This window comes from Esox lucius, chromosome 11 (assembly GCF_011004845.1).
Source record: "Esox lucius isolate fEsoLuc1 chromosome 11, fEsoLuc1.pri, whole genome shotgun sequence".
Lineage (NCBI taxonomy): Eukaryota > Metazoa > Chordata > Actinopteri > Esociformes > Esocidae > Esox > Esox lucius.
In genome coordinates this window covers 23108003-23128303 of record NC_047579.1, presented here as the reverse complement: position 1 = coordinate 23128303, position 20301 = coordinate 23108003, and the positions used below count along the sequence as shown (strand labels likewise).

Below are 20301 nucleotides of genomic sequence, written 5' to 3'. Positions count from 1 at the left end.
GGCTGTTGATTACACCTTTGCTCAACTCTGAGGTTGTTTGTCTTTAGATCTTAGAGGAAATAACCCAAGCTTGGGACATCAACACTGAACCTATTAGTGATCCAAATTCCAAATATGGAGTTGGCCATTAAAGTTGTGCTCAAAGATTGGCATACCCTTGGAGAATTGGTAATATACAGCTCCCGGATAAATTGAGACAACTGCAGCTTTTTCTTTCCTTTCCAAAGAAGTCGAAAAAGAAAGTTGAGTGAGGAACAGAAATGTAAAAATTAAGAGACCACTGCAAATTGAATGCTACTTTTCCTCACTCATTATTGTTCCTTTTCAACTTTTTTAGAAAGGAAAGAAAAAGGTGCAGTGGTATCTTCATTTCTTCGGGAGATGTATGTACCATATGTAGAGAAAACATGAGTGAGCAGGCAAAACACATTTTTCTTTCATTTCTTATGGGATTCATATTCAACTGTAGGTCATAACTTGATGGCATAAAAAAAAAAAATGTGGCAAAAAAATTTATAAAAAGAACTGACACACTTAAAAAGTCAGCATATACTTCGTTCTTAATTCTCCAGAACTTTCACCTTTTTAGCTGTAATCACTGAAGGGTCAATTGGCCTTGTGCTTAGGGTTATTGTCGTGCTGAAAATTCCAAAACCGTCCCATGAGCAGCTTTCAAGGCAGAAGACTGCAAATTGTCTGCCAGCATTCTGATAACATGCTGCATTAATCTTGCCATAAATGTTCACAAGATTCCCTGTGCTTTCAGAGCTCACACCCCCCCAAAACATCAGTGAGCAACCACCATGCTTCACAGTGGAGATGGTATTCTGTTCACTATAGGCCTTGTTGACCCCTCTCCTTGTGACCACAAAGCTCTATTGTGGTCTTGTCACTCCAAATTACAGTGTGGCAGAAGCAGTGAGGCGTGACAAGGTGTTGTTGGGCATATTGTAACCAGGCTTTTTTGTGGCATTTGCACAGAAACGCTTCTTTCTGGCAACTCGACCATGCAGCTCATTTTTATTCAAGTATCATCATATTGTGCTCTTTGAAACAATCTCACTGTATTTTTCCAGAGCAGCCTGAATTACTCCAGATTGTTAGCCATCAGTTTGAGTAAGACCCTTAGCCTAAAAATGTTGTTGTCAAAAAACAAGTATTAACCTTCTAGAACATGCCAATGTTGCCAAATCTCATTTCCTACTCTGTTTCCCTAGATTCCTTAGTTAAAACCATTTGATCCAAGGGTTGCTTGCCGTCGATAGGGCCAATACATACAGTTCAAAACATTTGATTTAAAACTAAAACATTCATTACTTCTTAAGTCTCCATGTAAAAGTTGTCAAGGAAAATATTTAATCAGCATTTTTTGCAGATTAAAAGGCACAATTTTCATCTAATAAAAATCCAGTATGTCATGTTTACATGAATGTTCAACTTGTTTTGGCATAAAATCTGCATTATATGTGAAGTGTCTTTATATAAAGCAGTTTGCTAAATGTAACATCTTGGACCAAATGTCTCACACCAATACTAAAAGAAATACAGTGCACTTTATTATGCAACAGGCTAACCCATTAAATTAACTGGGTAGTGAGTACTAAAACATCTATAAACATAAGTAGATTTGGATCATAAAAGTGGTAGTAACTTATATCAATTATATTTCATTTCACTTTGTGAAGACCGTTAACAAATATTAGGTTATTGAGTAAACAAGTTAATTTATTTGTGTTCTGGTAATATGAAATTTGCACTTTTTCAAGTTTATTACAATAACATTGTCTTTTACTTATAATTGTTAAATAGTAGTCAGACGGGTTAATATTTGACTTAAATACACTGTGAGGTTTTTGATAGACCGCAGTTATTGTCACCTACAATAATAGTTATTGTATCAATGTCATTCATGAATGAAAACCAAATGTTTTTGTGCCATGACATGAAATTGCTCTGGCAGTGAAAAGTTAATCTTCAGTTTCGCTTGCAAATTCCTCAATACTCATGACTATTCCAAGTAGTAAGTTAGTAGATATAAGCATACACATTACTGGCTAATAAGCTCTTAATACGGCCAGTGGCAAAAGCCATATAGGTCATAGATGATATTTGTGGTGGTGGTAAACTTAAGAAATGTTAGTTTAACACAATGCTTAATGTTGTCTAGTAACTGGGCAAATGTATAACATGCTGGCATAGTGGTTAAAGACGCAGCCTCATGTGGGTGAGTCCAGAGAGGTCAACAATACTTATCACTTTTAATTGCTGGCCAGCTGAACTAGGCTTGCCTGGTTACTATTCTGGTTAGATTATTAGATTAGATAACATTTTGTCATTGAACAGCACAAGTACAGTACAATAAAATGAAGTAAGCATCTAACCAGAAATGCATATTGAAGTGGGCAGAACATTTACAAGTACTACGTATAATTTAAGTACTGTATAACTATTGTTAAATAGTCAAGAATAGCAATTAGGCTCAACATAATTGGCACATTATTCCCCTTACGATGTGTTGCTAATGGGATTTAAACCCTGCTTATGTTGTAGAGGAAAGGAAAATGTTCAGCTGACGCACCTGTTTCTTCTTTTTCCAAATGCTTTCTCTTTCTGTACTCCTTGGAACTTACAGTAAACACTTTGAAGAAGTCCTTTACCCCACTGAAGTGTTTCTGAAACAAATGTATGAGACATTGACAAGATACTCAAAATTCTACACATTTAAAATGTTCACGCTCTAAGATTGAATGTTAATTGTGCTTGGCAATAAGAACACTACTGAGAAATACCAGATTAGACAGAAAAGTCAAACCTTATCATAACTAAAATACATATTATTTAACAGTTTTTATAATTGTTTTGTGATATAAAACAAGATTTGCAAATAACAGCTATACTTAATGTAATCAGTCAGACATACCTGCAAATATCAAAAAGCCTACAGTGAGGGAAAAATTATTTGATCCCCTGCTGATTTTGTATGCTTGCCCACTGACATGATCAGTCTATAATTTTAATGGTAGGTTTATTTGAACAGTGAGAGACAGAAAAACAAACAAAAAATCCAGAAAAACAAATGACAAAAATTTTATAAATTGATTTGCATTTTAATGAGTGAAATAAATATTCGACCCCTCTGCAAAACAAGACTTAGTACTTCGTAGAAAAACCCTTGTTGGCAATCACAGAAGTCAGATGTTTCTTGTAATTGGCACCAGGTTTGCACACATCTAAGGAGGGATCCTCTTTGCAGATTTTCTCCAATTCATTAAGGTTTCGAGGCTGATGTTTGGCAACACGAAACTTCAGCTCCCTCCTAAGATTTTCTATGGTATTAAGGTCTGGCTAGGCCACTCCAGGACATTAATGTGCTTCTTCTTGAGCCACTCCTTTGATGCCTTGGCTGTGTATTTTGGGTCATTGTCATGCTGGAATACCCATTCACGACCGATTTTCAATGCCTTGGCTGAGGGAAGAAGGTTCTCACCCAAGATTTGACGGTACATGGCCTCGTCCATTATCACTGATGCGGTGAAGTTGTCCCCTGTGTAGTTCTGGGTTGATTCCTTACCGTTCTCATGATCACTGCAACTCCATGAGGTGAGATCTTCCATGGAGCCCCAAACCCGAGGGAGATTGACAGTTCTTCTGTTTACCTTCCATTTGCGAATAATCGCAACAACTGTTGTCACCTTCTCACCAAGCTACTTGGCGATGGCCTTGTAGCCCATTCCAGCCTTGTGTAGGTCTACAATCTTGTCCCTGACATCCTTGGACAGCTCTTTGGTCTTTGCCATGGTGGAGAGTTGGAATCTGATTGATTGATTGCTTCTGTGGACAGGTGTAATTTATATAGGTAACACTGAGATTAAGAGCACTCCATTTAAGAGTGTGCTCCTAATCTCAACTCGTTTCTTGTATAAAAGATACCTGGAGGCCAGAAATCTTTCTGATAGAGAGGGGATCATATATTTATTTCACTCATTAAAATGCAAATCAATTTATACATTTCTGAAATGCGTTATTCTGTCTCACGCTGTACAAATAAGCCTACCATTAAAATTATAGACTGATCATTTCGTTGTCAGTGGGCAAACATACAAAATCTAATATGTTTTAGCAGGGGATCAAATTAGCAGGTGATCAAAAAAGAAAATCCCTCACTGTATCTATTACATTTTCTTGACATATCAAAGAGTTCTTGTTTTTGTCAGATGTGGCATACCTTTACTTCTTTTCGTTTTTGGAATTTGTCTCTCACTATCTTCTTGGTTGTTTTATTTCTGGTCAAAATATTGGTGTGTGCATCCTTTTGATTCATCTCAATGACATCTGTCTTGGTGCAGATGAAACTGATGCTTTGACATTCACCACCATTTCCAAAGAGGCTAACAGTGCTGTCAAGAATCTCCCAACATTCCTTTTCTGAAGTTGCTCGTGAAATTTCGCTCACAATCCACACAGCAGAGCAGTCACCTACAAACTGAAAATGGGATTTAAATGTTTTTTTATTTGGGTAATTCTGGAGAGGAATTTGGGATTGGAAAGAAATGCAAATGTGTATCCAGAGTTTTTCTAATTCAGTTAGACGTGTAACAGTGCAGAAGTGTTGCCTTACTTAACTTATAATTACAGTTTTTACATTTTAGAAATTATATATGCATACTATATAAAAAAGAACATAAAATAATTGTGATATTTAGCATTTTAATCCAGATAAATACCATCTTTTATTTATTTATATATTTATATGTTGTTAGATGTTCAGATTGTTCCTAGTTTGTACCTTTATTTTAAGAAAAATGCCCTTTTGTTCTCAATTCTTTATTAAAATGATTTGAAAATGGTTAAAGAAAAATCATATGAATTCTGTTCATCCTTTTTAATTACATTCCAAGGTTATATAACATGTAACAGCTTTTACAAAAGTCATGTGCAAAAGTCTTTCGTACCCTAAATTTTCATACAAATCTATTTTTTTGTCTGCATTATCTAAACATTTGTCAGTAGAAAAAAGCATTTCTTTTTGATTTCCAAACATTAATTTGGCTTGAAATGCAATGTTACAGAAAATATTTTGAATTATGTCAGGGGTGGGTAGAGTACTGAAAATCTGTTCAAGTAAAAGTACTGTTACTCGTCCTAAAATGTACTCAAGGAAAAGTCTGAAAAATCTTCCCAAGTAAGACTAAAAGAGTACTTGGTTAAAAAAGTACTTGAGTACCAGTTACACATTTTGTTCAAGACATAATAACGCAATAGTAACAACAAGGAAAAATAATTTAAGAAAGTACAAACACAAACACATTTTTTTATGTTTGAATAGGCATTTGTTTTCCAGAGCCCATACCAATGCATAACAGAAAGACAAAATAAAATGCAAAAGTAAATAACTGTATTTCTATTAATAATCTGTGTTGCAAATATGATTCTTGCAAATTAAGGCAATCATACAATGCTCAGTACATTTTGTCAATCAAATATTTGTTGTTTGTAATTCAGGTCTTGGGTGGAATTACTGATTGCATTGCAACTTAGCCACCTGGTTAGCAGCAATTGCTTTCTTCTAAAATCTAGCTAGCTAGACTGGCTGCTAACTAACTTGCAGTACTAAATAATAAAAAGTTCAAGTCAAGCCTAATGAACCACTAATACAAATACACTAACAAGTTGTAGTGTTATTATATATTGTAGGTTAGCTAGAATATTGCATTATCATTAGGATATATTACATGTCGTCATACTGTATTTGTACTTGTTCAATGACTAAAAAGTTGAATCAAAAAAAATAAAATATAGCTATAATAACAGGATTTAGCTGGCTAAGTAGCGCGAGCCGGTTCACGTTACGCTTGAGTAAAAGTAGAGTACAGCCCCCAGAAATTAACTACAAAAGTACTTGTTCTTCTGAAATGGTACTCTTTTGCAAATTTGCGTTACCTGTAACGCGTTACTACCCACCCCTGTATTATGTAAATGAAAGTATCATGTTATAGGTGACTTTTCAGATAAAAACGTGATTACCTTGTAGGTATTTAGCTCAGGGCACGTTTTAACAATAATAACAACAGGTGCAAATGATCAATAATAAGCTGAACAAAACTGATTATTGAAACAAAAACAGGTGTAGGAATTGGCACGTGACAGGAACATTCAAATAGTTTATTTTTACATCATGGAGTGAGCATAACAACAAGGCACAAAGTGGTTATTCCTCATCAGCAGGGTCTCTCCGAAGCAGAGATTTTGTGGGAGACAGGAGTTTCAAGATGCTGTCCAAGCTCTTCTAAACAAGTACAAAGACTGTTTATGCAAGATTCAGGACCATAAATGCTGTGGTCAGCAATGGAAACGGAGTACAGGAGAATAGAAATACATCCAGTATTTTCTAGTCTGGCACTGCTATCTGCCCTAAACTCACAGAAACCACTGGAACCATAGTAAACCCCTCTACAGTCCAGAGAGGCCTTGTCAGAAAGTCTTCATGGAAGAGTTGCTGCCAAGCGGAGAAGTCTTGAGAATTAGGGTTAGGGCACAAATCTGGGGAAAAGTACCGAAAAACTGCATGTGCATTGACGGTGTAGAATCATATGAATATACACTGATCGGCCATAACATTATGACCACTGACAGGTGAAGTGAATAACACTGATAATGTCGTTATCATGGCACCTGTCAGTGGGCGGGATATATTAGGCAGCAAGTGAACATTCTGTCCTGGAAGTTGATGTGTTAGAAGCAGGAAAAATGGTTAAGTGTAAGGATCTAAGCACCAAATTGAGATGGCTAGACGACTGGGTCAGAGCATCTCCAAAACTGCAGCCCTTCTGGGGTGTTCCTGGTCTGCAGTGGTCAATACCTATCAAAAGTGGTCTCAGGAAGGAAAAGCGTTGAACCGGCAACAGGGTCATGGGCGGCCAAGACTCACTGATGCACGTGGGGAGTGAAGGCTGGCCCATGTTGTCCATTCCAACAAACGAGCTACTGTAGCTCAAATTGCTGAAAAGGTTCATGCTGGTACTGATAGAAAGGTGTCAGAACATACAGTACAATGCGGTTCATTGTGTATGGGGCTGCGTAGCCACAGACCAGTCAGGGTGCCCATGCTGACCCCTGTCCATTTCCTAAAACGCACTACAATGGGCACGAGGGCATCAGCACTGGACCATGGAGCAATGGAAGAAGGTGGCCTGGTCTGAGGAATCACGTTTCCTTAAACATCATGTGGATGGCCCGGTGCCCGGTGTGCCTCGCTTACTTGGAGAATACATGGAACCAGGATGCACTATGGGAAGGAGGCAAGCCGGCAGAGGCAGTGCGATGCTTTGGGCAATGTTCTGCTGGGAAACCTTGGGTCCTGCCATTCATGTGGTTGTTACTTTGACATCTACCAAATCCCTAAGCATTGTTGCAAACCATGTGCACCCGTTCATGGCAACGGTATTCCGTAATGGATAGGACTTAAAGGATCTGTTTCTAATGTCTTGGTGCCAGATTCCACAGCACACATTCTGAGGTCTAGTAGAGTCCATGCCTTGTTGGGTCAGGGTTGTTTTGGCAAAGAGGGTGACCTACACAATATTAGGGAGGTGGAGATAAAGTTATGGCAGATTGTTTCATTGAAAGTTAAATGTGCTTCGATAATGAGAACAACAGAAACATCTGTGTTTAGATTCTCTTTGTAGGTCACGATCTGCCAACCTCAGGAATGTAGAATGTTTACATTGACCATTTGGCATGGGGTTTTTTTGTGGAAATTTGATCTGTGCTAGGTATACACACAATTCGATGTATACTGTATAACCGCTAGCATCCATCTTTACAGTGAGTTCGATTGAAAATGTAACATCAAATCTCTGCTGCGGTGCTTTTAATAAAGCTTCTCTTTCTCCCTTGATTTTCTACCGAGTATGTTCTAACTAAGGTAAACACTATACGAACAATATATTCCAATAAAGGTCCCTTAGAACATAATGGCCTTCATCTTTCTTAAATGTAAGGAATGTGGAACACTTCCTATAACTGGCCACTAAACTGAGCAATCGGTGGAAAAAAGCCAGGAAGGAGATTGGTCAGGAAGGAGAATTAGAAACCAGTGGTCACTGTGACAGAAGAGACTTCCTGTGTGGAGATGGGAGAACCCTCCAAAAGGCCAAGTGGTTAGAACCTATTCCTTAGTAAAAGGCAAAAGACAGCTTGCTTAGTTAACCAAAAAGCACCTGAAAGGGCCATCAGAAGAAAGAGTCAGAGCCAAGACTTGAACCCGATGGTCTCAGGAGAGACCTGAAAATGGCTATGCAGCGACATTCCCAATCCAGTGAAGTTGTCTGAATACATTCCGAATACACTGTATAGTATAATCTGAGTAATTAGGAACACTGAAGTGGTCATCCGTGACATTCTGTTTCATTGGTATAGAAGTATGAGTTGACATACAGGTGCTGGTCAAAAAAATAAGAATATCAACAAAAAGTTGATTTATTTCAGTAATTCCATTCAAAAAGTGAAACTTCCACACAGACTGATATATTTCAAGTGTTTATTACTTTAAATTTTGATGATTATAACTGACAACTAATGAAAACCCCATATTCAGTAGCTCAGAAAATGCGAAAATTTTGAAAAGGTTCAATATTGAAGACATCTTGTGCCACTCTCTAATCAGCTAAACACCAGCAAAGGCCTTTAAATGGTCTCTCAGTCTAGTTCTGTAGGCAACACAATCATGGGGAAGACAGCTGACTTGACAGCTGTCCAAAAGATGACCATTGACACCTTGCACAAGGAGGGCAAGACACAAAAGGTCATAGCTAAAGAGGCTGGCTGTTCACAGAGCTCTGTGTCCAAGCACATTAATAGAGAGGCGAAGGGAAGGAAAAGATGTGGTAGAAAAAGGTGTACAAGCAATAGGGATAACCGCACCCTGGACAGCATTGTGAATCAAAACCCATTCAAAAATGTGGGGGAGAATCCCAAAGTGTGGACTGCAGCTGGAGTCAGTGCTTCAAGAACCACCACGCACAGACGTATGCATGACATGGGTTTCAGCTGTAGCATTCCTTGTGTCAAGCCACTCTTGAACAAGATACAGCGTCAGAAGCGTCTCGCCTGGGGCTAAAGACAAAAAGGACTGGACTGCAGCTGAGTTATGTTTTCTGATGAAAGTACATTTTGCATTTCCTTTGGAAATCAAGGTCCCAGAGTCTGGAGGAAGAGAGGAGAGGCACATAATTCACGTTGCTTGAAGTCCAGTGTAAAGTTTCCACAGTCAGTGATGGTTTGGGGTGACATGTCCTCTGCTTGTGTTGGTCCACTGTGTTTTCTGAGGTCCGAGGTCAACGCAGCCATCTACCAGGAAGTTTTAGAGCACTTCATGCTTCCAACTTTATGGAGATGCAGATTTCATCTTTGATGAACACAGTGCCAAAGCTACCAGTACCTGGTTTAAGGACCATGGTATCCCTGTTCTTAATTGGTCAGCAAACTCGCCTGACCATAACCCTATAGAAAATCTATGGGGTATTGTGAAGAGGAAGATGTGATACGCCAAACCCAACAATGCAGAAGAGCTGAAGGTCACTATCAGAGCAACTTGGGCTCTCATAACACCTGAGCAGTGCCACAGACTGATCGACTCCATGCCACGCCGCATTGCTGCAGTACTTCAGGCAAAAGGAGCCCCAACTAAGTATTGAGTGTTGTACATGCTCATACTTTTCATGTTCATACTTTTCAGTTGGCCAACATTTCTAAATATAAAAAAAATAAAATGTATTGGTCTTAAGTAATATTCAAATTTTCAGAGATACTGAATTTGGGATTTTCATTAGTTGTCAGTTGTAATCATCACAATTAATAGAAATAAACATTTGAAATATATCGGTCTGTGTGTAATGAATGAATATAATATACAAGTTTCACTTTTTGAATGGAATTACTGAAATAAATCAACTTTTTGATTATATTCTAATTTTATGACCAGCACCAGTACATACTCCCTTAGTCTTCTAATATACACCAAATAAAAATAACATAATTACGATGATTAGCAGAACCCTGGATAACAAAAAAACTATTCAAAATAATTACCTTTTTCCACATCTCATCTCTGCTCTTGTTGCAGTCTCCATTGCCTGGAAGATCCACCAGCACAACATGCTCCAGTAAATCATTAGAGTTTGGCACCTTGACGGTTATACACTTCACAAGGGGCCAATACTGTGGTTCAAATGCATCATTCTGTGTGTCACTCCGTGTAAAACAACGGATGTTTTCTGACAGTTCTTCAGCCTGCAATTTTAGGAATTACAGGAATCATATTACAAAAATGTATACATACAATTCTGCTTAAAAGGTATGTAAACCCGACAGGGATGGTCATTATTTTGTATAAAATATTAATATAAACTAATAAAATCTTTAGCTAAAAACAACTCAAAAGACATCGTCTTTTTGCAGAAATAACTTCTTGAAGATGTGAACCTTAATGTTACTTAATAACAAACTAGTATGCAAAGTGTAAATGAATAAAACTCAAACCCCTTGCTTAACCAGGAAAACACAGAGCGGGGCACCAACGGACATACCTCAATTATTTTCTTACTGGAGACATTGACAGTGATAGATATTGGCTTTGAAAAGTAATTGAATTAACCTTGACCCAATCTCTGTACGAAGGACACTAGGTATGAAATGTGATGGCCCATTACTGATGGGTCCCAAATACTCTGTCCATACCACCTGCTAAGAACAGTGTATGTGACTGTCATAGGACTATAGCAGAAACAATTACCTACATAAAAATGGTTGGAGAATATACTTAAACATAAAACATTCCAAATGGTCAGTTTCCTACCTCAAATAGGTCAATATTATAACCAATTCATTATGTTGAATCTCCATATCAGTGTGTAGGTGTGTGTTGTTAGACTTCTGCTTCATGTACCAAACAGAGCTTACCGATTGGTCGCTCAAGTATACTTTTTTTGTCATCAGTAGTACTGTAGGGATATTTTCATAAAATGTTATTTCATATTAACCTGATGAAGAGTAGACAGAACGTCTCATGTGATCACTTGCATATTAATTAAGTGTTAATTGATAAAACCTTTAACCAGGGCTCATATTATTTTCCCAAACAGTTTAATTGTTAAGAGAGAGTGATGAACTACTGTTCCCATGGTCAGTGCAATGAGTGGTTGTTGTTCTCATATTGAGGACAGAAGGACCTGTAGCTTGTCCTTGACCATCTTGCCAAAACCTTGGGAGGATGAGTGAGCCCATAGATAAGGAAATCTTTCCATTTCAGAGAATATGCTGAGTCATGATGAGTAGTGGCTGGGGGAGTGAATCCCAGAGGGTTGTGAAAAACATTGATGGAAGATTCGAGAAGGATCCATCCAGAAATGTGCATAATGGGAGGACCTAATATCATTGTATAACCATACTGTATATAAATGTGTGTTTAATGTTTGGAAGTCGGTTGTTCTGCATACCAACATGGCTTGGTTGCTCTGCAGATCAGCACAGCTTTATGATGTCAATAAAGTCTACTTTTGGATTCGAAGGCTCCTGAGTCTTTGCATCATTTTTGTCTGGAAATCTGAAGTGTTTTCCATGACAGTACTTGCCCTTTAGAGTCTTGAATCGTCTTCATAACTCTTCCCATTAGCCAGGAGATCATTGGTGCTGAATCAACCACGATCAGCACAATGACATCTGTGGTGATGTTTCTCCTCAGGAAATTCCCTTTTTATCTCTTCTGTAACAATAGGAGATAGTCGCCATCATCATCTTGAGTAATTGTCTTCCTTTTGAAACAATCCAGGGGCCAGTATTGGCTTTCCTTTTAATTGGAGCAGATGGTTAGGTGTTAGACATCTTGGGAATCAGACATCTTGGTAATCGGGCGATCGTTGCGGAGTTTCTGAACAAGTTCCTGAACAAATCCTAATGCATCATTAGCTTTGACTGTAACGGGAGTCAAACCCCAGACCCGTTATTTGTATATCCATGTCTCTAACCACTACGCTATTTAACAAGGGTCAGTCGCTCACTCACTCAGTAAGGGACATTCGCTCTTTGAGGCCAGCTCAGATTACGCGGTCAGGCAAAAAACACTTGCCAGAGAGCTGGTTTTTGTTTATGCCCATTCAGCATAGTTCACACCCTCTTAGGCCTTAACCCCACCCAGCTATTTAAGCATTCAAATTGGGACGCTGGCCTTGTGCTAAATTGGTCTGTTTGATCTCAAATAAACACATTTGAAATCAAACCAAATACAGGAATATTAAAAGATTTGGCATGATCACACACACCTGGATGAATGACCAGTCAATCAGCTATCTTATTATCAAACTAAGTCACTTGCTAACTTTGGTAAATCAATTGTACACATAATCACACATACACCAGAGGCCTAAACTTCCGAAGCAAGTTCAACATGCCCAGTATTTATTTTCGTTAAGTTGTCACAGCTGGTTAGGAAAAACCCAAACCTTGAGTTACATTTTCTCCCATTATAAGCATGTTTGTAAGCACCGACATTGAAGACGAAACTTTTAATAATCATGCTGTCCTGTAGGCAATGTGGGACAATATCTTGATGCCACTCGCTAGCTAGAAGCAGAATACTTTGCTAGCAGTTGCAGTGTTAACTCAAACTAACATTGAAGAACCATCAAGTATTTAAACAAAATTAGTCCAGGTATTAAAGTAGTCTAAAAAACATTTAAAGCAGCCGCAGGAAAAACTATGACGAATGTACGATGCGTGCCCATTGCCTTGTGTGAAGCGCATCTCTCACCTTTTTCTTTGAGCTGAATATTGCGTAAGTTGGCGATTTGGATATTGCACATGTCAATATCGCATTTTAGATTATAATTCGGTAAATCGTGCAGGGTTACAATTTGTTAATGTAGGTTACAATTTGTTAATGTAGGTTTTCTAATGGCGAGTGCGTCCACTTAAAAGGGGCGGTGTTTGCACAATATGACCAATCGCTAACATGGACAGGTCAAAGTGGCATATTTCATTGAACGGGAGCAAATGATCATTTTAGAGATATAAAGAATAATATATATAAAGCTCCGGGAAAAATTAAAAGACCACTGCACCTTTTTCTTTCCTTTCTAAAAATGTCAAAAGGACGGTTTTGAGTGAGGAACAGAAGGGTTAAAATTAAGAGACCACTGCAACGCTTCTGTTTCTCACTCAAAACTTTCCTTTTCAACATTTTTGGAAAAGAAAGAAAAAGGTGCAGTGGTCATTGAATTTTTCCGGAGCTGTATATCTTTCATCAGTGAAAGCCAACGAGTTTTGACGGTCTCTGAATATTCTTGCTTTTCTAAGAGACCCTCTTACTATCCAAGCAATGAGCTCCATGGGATCTTCGAAGAATGGTGACGGCACTTACAATCAAGAATTGCTTGATCAGTAGGCGGTGTTTTATGCATGTTAATCTGTTATCTCTAATATATCCTGCCCCAGAGCAGGTTATGTTTGCAGCATAAATTACCATGGCGATGTAACCCGGTAACAAGTGAACCACTCTCGTGACAATGAAAACCCAGGATTCAACCTGAAATAAGCTTGCTAACCCCAAATCCTGCTTCATGGTATAGGCCTCAGGATGAATGACTGAATCTACGGCTTTTAAACGATTAGTCACTCTAAGGGAAATCCGTGCCTCGATGATGGTGACGTCAAATAGGTTTCAGTTGGTGCGTGTCAATGAAACGATTTTATTGACCACCATTATTATTAATGGGAGGAGATCGCGTCTCAACTGCACACAAAAAAGGACTTTGGCGTATGTATAGCACGACATTGTGTGAACCCGTGTTATATGTACACAAAAGGAAGAGAGTGGGTTGGTCGGCTATAGGTGACAACTTTCTGAAATTGAATTATCTGTACTCCTCCAAGAACTGCCACCTTAACGTGGTGGAGGGGTTTGAGTACCCGAGTGACCCTAGGAGCTATGTTGTCTGGGGCTATATGCCCCTGGTAGGGTCTCCCAAGGCAAACAGGTCTTAGGCGACGGGTCAGACTAAGAGCGGTTCAAAACCCCCTTAATGAAGAAAAACATTTTGAGTACCGTGACGTCGCCCGGTATGGCGCAGCCGGGGCCCCACCCTGGAGCCAGGCCCGGGGTTGGGGCTCGTATGCGAGCGCCTGGTGGCCGGGCCTTCCCCCATGGGGCCCGGCCGGGCTCAGCCCGAACGGGCGACGTGGGGCCGCCCTCCCGTGGGCTCACCACCCACAGGAGGGACCATAAGGGGCCGGTGCGAAGAGGATCGGGCGGCAGTCGAAGGCAGGGGCCTAGACAACCCGATCTCTGGACACGGAAACTGGCTCTAGGGACGTGGAATGTCACCTCGCTGGCGGGGAAGGAGCCTGAGTTGGTGCGTGAGGTTGAGAGGTTCCGATTAGAGGTAATCGGGATCACCTCTACACACGGCTTGGGCTCTGGAACCACACTCCTTGAGAGAGGATGGACTCTTCACCACTCTGGAGTTGCCCATGGTGAGAGGCGGCGGGCTGGTGTGGGTTTGCTCATAGCTCCCCAGCTCTGCCGCCATGTGTTGGAGTTTACCCCGGTGAACGAGAGGGTCGTTTCCCTGCGCCTACGGGTCGGGGATAGGTCTCTCACTGTTGTTTGTGCCTACGGGCCGAACGGCAGTGCAGAGTACCCGACCTTCTTGGAGTCTCTGGGAGGGGTGCTGGAAAGTGCTCCGACTGGGGACTCTATTGTTCTACTGGGGGACTTCAACGCCCACGTGGGCAACGACAGTGACACCTGGAGGGGCGTGATTGGGAGGAACGGCCCCCCGGATCTGAACCCGAGTGGTGTTCAATTATTGGACTTCTGTGCTAGTCACAGTTTGTCCATAACGAACACCATGTTCAAGCATAAGGGTGTCCATCAGTGCACGTGGCACCAGGACACCCTAGGCCGCAGGTCGATGATCGACTTTGTTGTCGTCTCATCTGACCTGCGGCCGTATGTCTTGGACACTCGGGTGAAGAGAGGGGCGGAGCTGTCAACTGATCACCACCTGGTGGTGAGTTGGATCCGATGGCGGGGGAGGAAGCTGGACAGACTCGGCAGGCCCAAGCGTACTGTAAGGGTCTGCTGGGAACGTCTGGCCGAGTCTCCTGTCAGAGAGATCTTTAACTCCCACCTCCGGCAGAGTTTCGACTGGATCCCGAGGGAGGTTGGAGATATTGAGTCCGAGTGGACCATGTTCTCCACCGCCATTGTCGAAGCGGCCGCTCGGAGCTGTGGCCGTAAGGTCTCCGGTGCTTGTCGAGGCGGCAATCCCCGAACCCGGTGGTGGACACCGGAAGTAAGGGATGCCGTCAAGCTGAAGAAGGAGTCCTATCAGGCCTGGTTGGCTTGTGGGACTCCTGAGGCAGCTGACGGGTACCGACAGGCCAAGCGGGCTGCAGCCCGGGTGGTTGTGGAGGCAAAAACTCGGGCCTGGGAGGAGTTCGGTGAGGCCATGGAGAAGGACTATCGGCTGGCCTCGAAGAGATTCTGGCAAACCATCCGGCGCCTCAGGAGAGGGAAACAGTGCCCTACCAACGCTGTTTACAGTAGAGGTGGGCAGCTGTTGACCTCAACTGAGGATGTCGTCGGGCGGTGGAAGGAGTACTTCGAGGATCTCCTCAATCCCGCTGACACGTCTTCCATTGAGGAAGCAGAGGATGAGGGCTCAGAGGTGGACTCGTCCATCACCCGGGCTGAAGTCACTGAGGTGGTCAAGAAACTCCTCGGTGGCAAGGCACCGGGGGTGGATGAGATCCGCCCTGAGTACCTCAAGTCTCTGGATGTTGTGGGGCTGTCTTGGTTGACACGCCTGTGCAACATCGCGTGGCGGTCGGGGACAGTGCCTCTGGGATGGCAGACCGGGGTGGTGGTCCCTCTTTTTAAGAAGGGGGACCGGAGGGTGTGTTCCAACTATAGGGGGATCACACTTCTCAGCCTCCCCGGGAAAGTCTATGCCAGGGTTCTGGAGAGGAGAATACGGCCGATAGTAGAACCTCGGATTCAGGAGGAACAGTGTGGTTTTCGTCCGGGCCGTGGAACACTGGACCAGCTCTATACCCTCTACGGGGTGTTGGAGGGTTCATGGGAGTTTGCCCAACCAATCCACATGTGTTTTGTGGATTTGGAGAAAGCATTCGACTGTGTCCCTCGCGGCATCTTGTGGAGGGTGCTTGGGGAATATGGGGTCCTGGGTCCTTTGCTAAGGGCTGTCAGGTCCCTGTACAACCGAAGCAGGAGCTTGGTCCGCATTGCCGGCAGTAAGTCAGACTTGTTCCCAGTGCATGTTGGACTCCGGCAGGGCTGCCCTTTGTCACCGGTTCTGTTCGTAATTTTTATGGACAGAATTTCTAGGCGCAGCCAGGGGCCGGAGGGTGTCAGGTTTGGGGACCACACAATTTCGTCTCTGCTCTTTGCAGATGATGTTGTCGTGTTGGCCCCTTCTAACCAGGACCTTCAGCATGCACTGGGACGGTTTGCAGCCGAGTGTGAAGCGGTGGGGATGAAAATCAGTACCTCCAAATCTGAGGCCATGGTCCTCAGTCGGAAAAGGGTGGCTTGCCCACTTCAGGTTGGTGGAGAGTGCCTGCCTCAAGTGGAGGAGTTTAAGTATCTAGGGGTCTTGTTCACGAGTGAGGGAAGGATGGAACGGGAGATTGACAGACGGATCGGTGCAGCTTCTGCAGTAATGCAGTCGATGTATCGGTCTGTCGTGGTGAAGAAAGAGCTGAGCCGCAAGGCGAAGCTCTCGATTTACCAGTCAATCTACGTTCCTACTCTCACCTATGGTCATGAGCTTTGGGTCATGACCGAAAGGACAAGATCCCGGATACAGGCGGCCGAAATGAGCTTTCTCCGCAGGGTGGCCGGGCGATCCCTTAGAGATAGGGTGAGAAGCTCGGTCACCCGGGAGGAGCTCAGAGTAGAGCCGCTGCTCCTCCACATCGAGAGGGGTCAGCTGAGGTGGCTTGGGCATCTTTTTCGGATGCCTCCGGAACGCCTTCCTGGGAAGGTGTTCCGGTCCCGTCCCACCGGGAAGAGACCCCGGGGAAGACCTAGGACACGCTGGAGGGACTATGTCTCCCGGCTGGCCTGGGAACGCCTCGGTGTCCCCCCGGAAGAGCTAGAGGAAGTGTCTGGGGAGAGGGAAGTCTGGGCATCCCTGCTTAGACTGCTGCCCCCGCGACCCGGCCCCGGATAAAGCGGGAGAAGATGGATGGATGGATGGAATTATCTGTAGTTAGTTAGCAAATGTTAGATTTACCTGTATACATGTAGAAATGTTTCGCGGCAGAAGGAATATCCTCTGATTACATATGAAGTCGTTTGTCATTTGAGTTTAGTCTGTTGACTTTGTTTCCTACGCTCTGTGTATTTGCTACAGTTCACACTCAGTGTTCAATAGTCCAATAATATGTGCAATTTAATTCTCTCTGTCATGCATGCCATGGTTCCTTCTCCCCCACTTTCTCCAGAAGAATCTGCAATGTCTCATTCTCTGACTACGTTTTGAACAGTATGGGATTCATCTTCCGAGTCAGAGAGGGTCATGGCATTATTGTCCTCCACAAAGTTCTCTCACAAATTGTTCCCACTCCCATTTTTTTTGACAACGACAGCTACATTATGGGCAGTGACAAGGTTGAGAGCTCTAGCAACACGTTTACACTCGCCCATGTTTGAAATTCTCGGGATTTTGATAGAAGCTTGTGACTTGATAGACCAATCAGAACTCCGTATATCAGCATTTCCTGCCCCTTCATTATCTCAGCCAATCATGTCTACCTGGAAAAAATCCTGTATTTTCTGATGGTTAAATAATTTTTAAAGGTTTGAGTTACAAATTGTATTCGTATTTACAATTTGCGTACTAGTTTATTATTAAGTCACAATAAAGTCCACATCTTCAAGAAGGCATTTCTGTTTCTTCTAACAAATGTCTCTCCTGAAAAGTAGTGACATGCGTCACAAGCCCACGTTGCGGAATTCTGTCACTTCTTAATGATTTGCCTCACAGTAAAACGATGGAGCTCAAATCTTTTTGAGGTGGTTGAATAGCCTTCCCCAGACTGATGTGCTCTCACCACCCTCTTCCTCTATGAGGATAAAACAATCCTTTGATATGTAATTTCTAATCGGTATGGTGTGTTTGGCATTCACCTGTATGGGTAACATCTAACTGGCCAGGTTTCTTGTCTTTTTTAATAAATAGCTGCGTATTTTTTATATTTGAAAAAATGCTTAGTATGATAAGTTCTAAAATATTTAAATGCCTGTGAACTTTGGTCAAAGTTACTTACTGTATCACAATGAAATTTTTTTTTCAAAGCTGAACGAAACTCTGGAATATTGCTGAAGCACCTCTTATCCATCAGTTCTTCTAAGTTTTTCTCTCTACCAACATTTCCATAGAAAGCTGTTATGATGTCTTCATCATCATTGCTGTCATCCATGTCTTCATCATCTCCCAACTCACAAGTTCTGGCCATGACGATGGATGACAGCTCATCTTCCCATTCCTAAACAATAAAAAAATTATATGTATTGCAGCATAGGCTCTCGTTTGCTAATAGCTTATACCATTGTTATACAACCAACTCCCCAAGTACCTCCAGACCAAAGGTGTTGCTAAGATCTTAATACATTTGGGGCTTAGCCCACCCCCATGCCACGCCCGGGAAAGAAAGTACAGGGTTTTGAATGTACATGCAGAATATTTCAATGTACTCGCTAGCGGCCTACACGTCTACATTGTCATAATGCACAATCGGAATTATTGATGAATAAATCAGGCACTATTTCTTTATTATTATTTTCTTTGGTCAATTTGAGATCCGGGGCTATTCCTAAAAGATCCGGGGCTATATCCCTGGATGCCAAGGCATAATGACGCCACTGCTCCATACCTATTACAATTTCATTGTATTACTGAAAATGTACATTCACTAATCAGGGGCTTGATAATTAGCTGACAAGTCTTATATTGAATTGGATAATACTTGAAAACATTGTATTTCAATGGGTCTCAATGGGTTTTTTCTTAGTTAAATAAAGGTACAATTATAAAAATCACATAAATAAGTTACAGTTCTATATTTTAGAATGCAAGCCTTGACAGACATTTACCATTAGAAAACATAAGAAAATATGTTAAATAAATAATTAAATTCAAGAGAATATCCATCAGAAATTATAAATTCAAGAGGGGGGTGTAGTAATAGACTTGGCAACATTGTTCAAAATCAGTGGAAAAAAACTATAGGCATTAATAAGCAGTATTTTAGTGCACATCAAATACACAATATTGGACAATCAACCATCCATTCACTTGTCACCAGCGCCACAATCCCTTTGTTTTACAATCCTGTTTCCAAACAAGTTGGGACGCTGTGGAAAATGCAAATGAAAACACAATACAATGATTGCAAATCATATAACCTGGTATTTAATCAAAAACATTACAAACATATCAAATGTTAAAACTGAAAAATGTTATTGTTTTAATCCATGCCCATATTGAATTTGATGCCAGCAACAAATTTCAAAAACGTTGAGACGAGCGTGTTTACCACTGTGTTGCATCACCTCTTCTATGAACAATACACAGTAAGCGTTTGGAATCTGAGGATATTGCTTTAAATTTGAAAATTGAATTGTTTTGCTTGATATAGGATTTCAGCTGCACAACAGTTTGGGGTCTCCTTTGTCGCATTTTTCAATCCATAATGCGGGTTTGAATTGCAGGCCGGCCAGTTTAGCACCCAGACTCTTTAACAACGGAGCCATGCTGTTGTAATATGTGAAGAATTTGGTTTGGCATAGTCTTGTTGAAAAAAGCAAGGCCTTCCCTGAAAAATATATAGTCTGGATGGGAGCGTATGTTGCTCCAAAACCTTTTTGTTTAGCATTAATAGTGCCTTCACAGATGCGCAAGTCACCTATGCCACCTATGGTGTAAAAATGCACCCCCATACCATCACAGATGCTGGCTTTTGAACTGTGCACTAAAAACAAGCAAAATGGTCCCTCTCCTCTTTAGCCTGGAGGATGTGGTGTCCATGATTCCCAAAAATAGTTTGATATTTTGTTTCATCAGACCACAGGACAATATTCCACTTCACCTCAGTCCATCTTAAACAGTGAATCTTAAATGAGTTTGGGCCCAGAGAAGGCAACAGTTTTTCTGGCAGTGGCGAACCTTGACTATTGTAGCTAGGTCCACAGAAGTGGAAAAACATCTGACATCATAG

The 20301-nt window shown here is 41.6% G+C and overlaps 1 protein-coding gene across 5 annotated transcripts in view; it reads right to left on the bottom strand.

Moving 5' to 3' along the window:
- Positions 1-20301, bottom strand: part of LOC105031099 (nuclear GTPase SLIP-GC-like) — a 106185-nt gene that overhangs the window by 36271 nt on the left and 49613 nt on the right. For all 5 annotated transcript variants that reach the window (XR_004576417.1, XR_004576418.1, XM_034295202.1 and 2 more), the window contains exons 10-13: positions 18352-18570; positions 10090-10290; positions 4226-4483; positions 2579-2672 (exon numbers count right to left, since the gene is read on the bottom strand). Coding sequence is in view for 3 of the 5 variants with exons in the window: in XM_034295202.1 (XP_034151093.1) it covers positions 2579-2672; positions 4226-4483; positions 10090-10290; positions 18352-18570 (772 nt within the window). In the remaining 2 variants the exon portion in view is untranslated. The remainder of the gene's footprint in view (positions 1-2578; positions 2673-4225; positions 4484-10089; positions 10291-18351; positions 18571-20301) is intronic.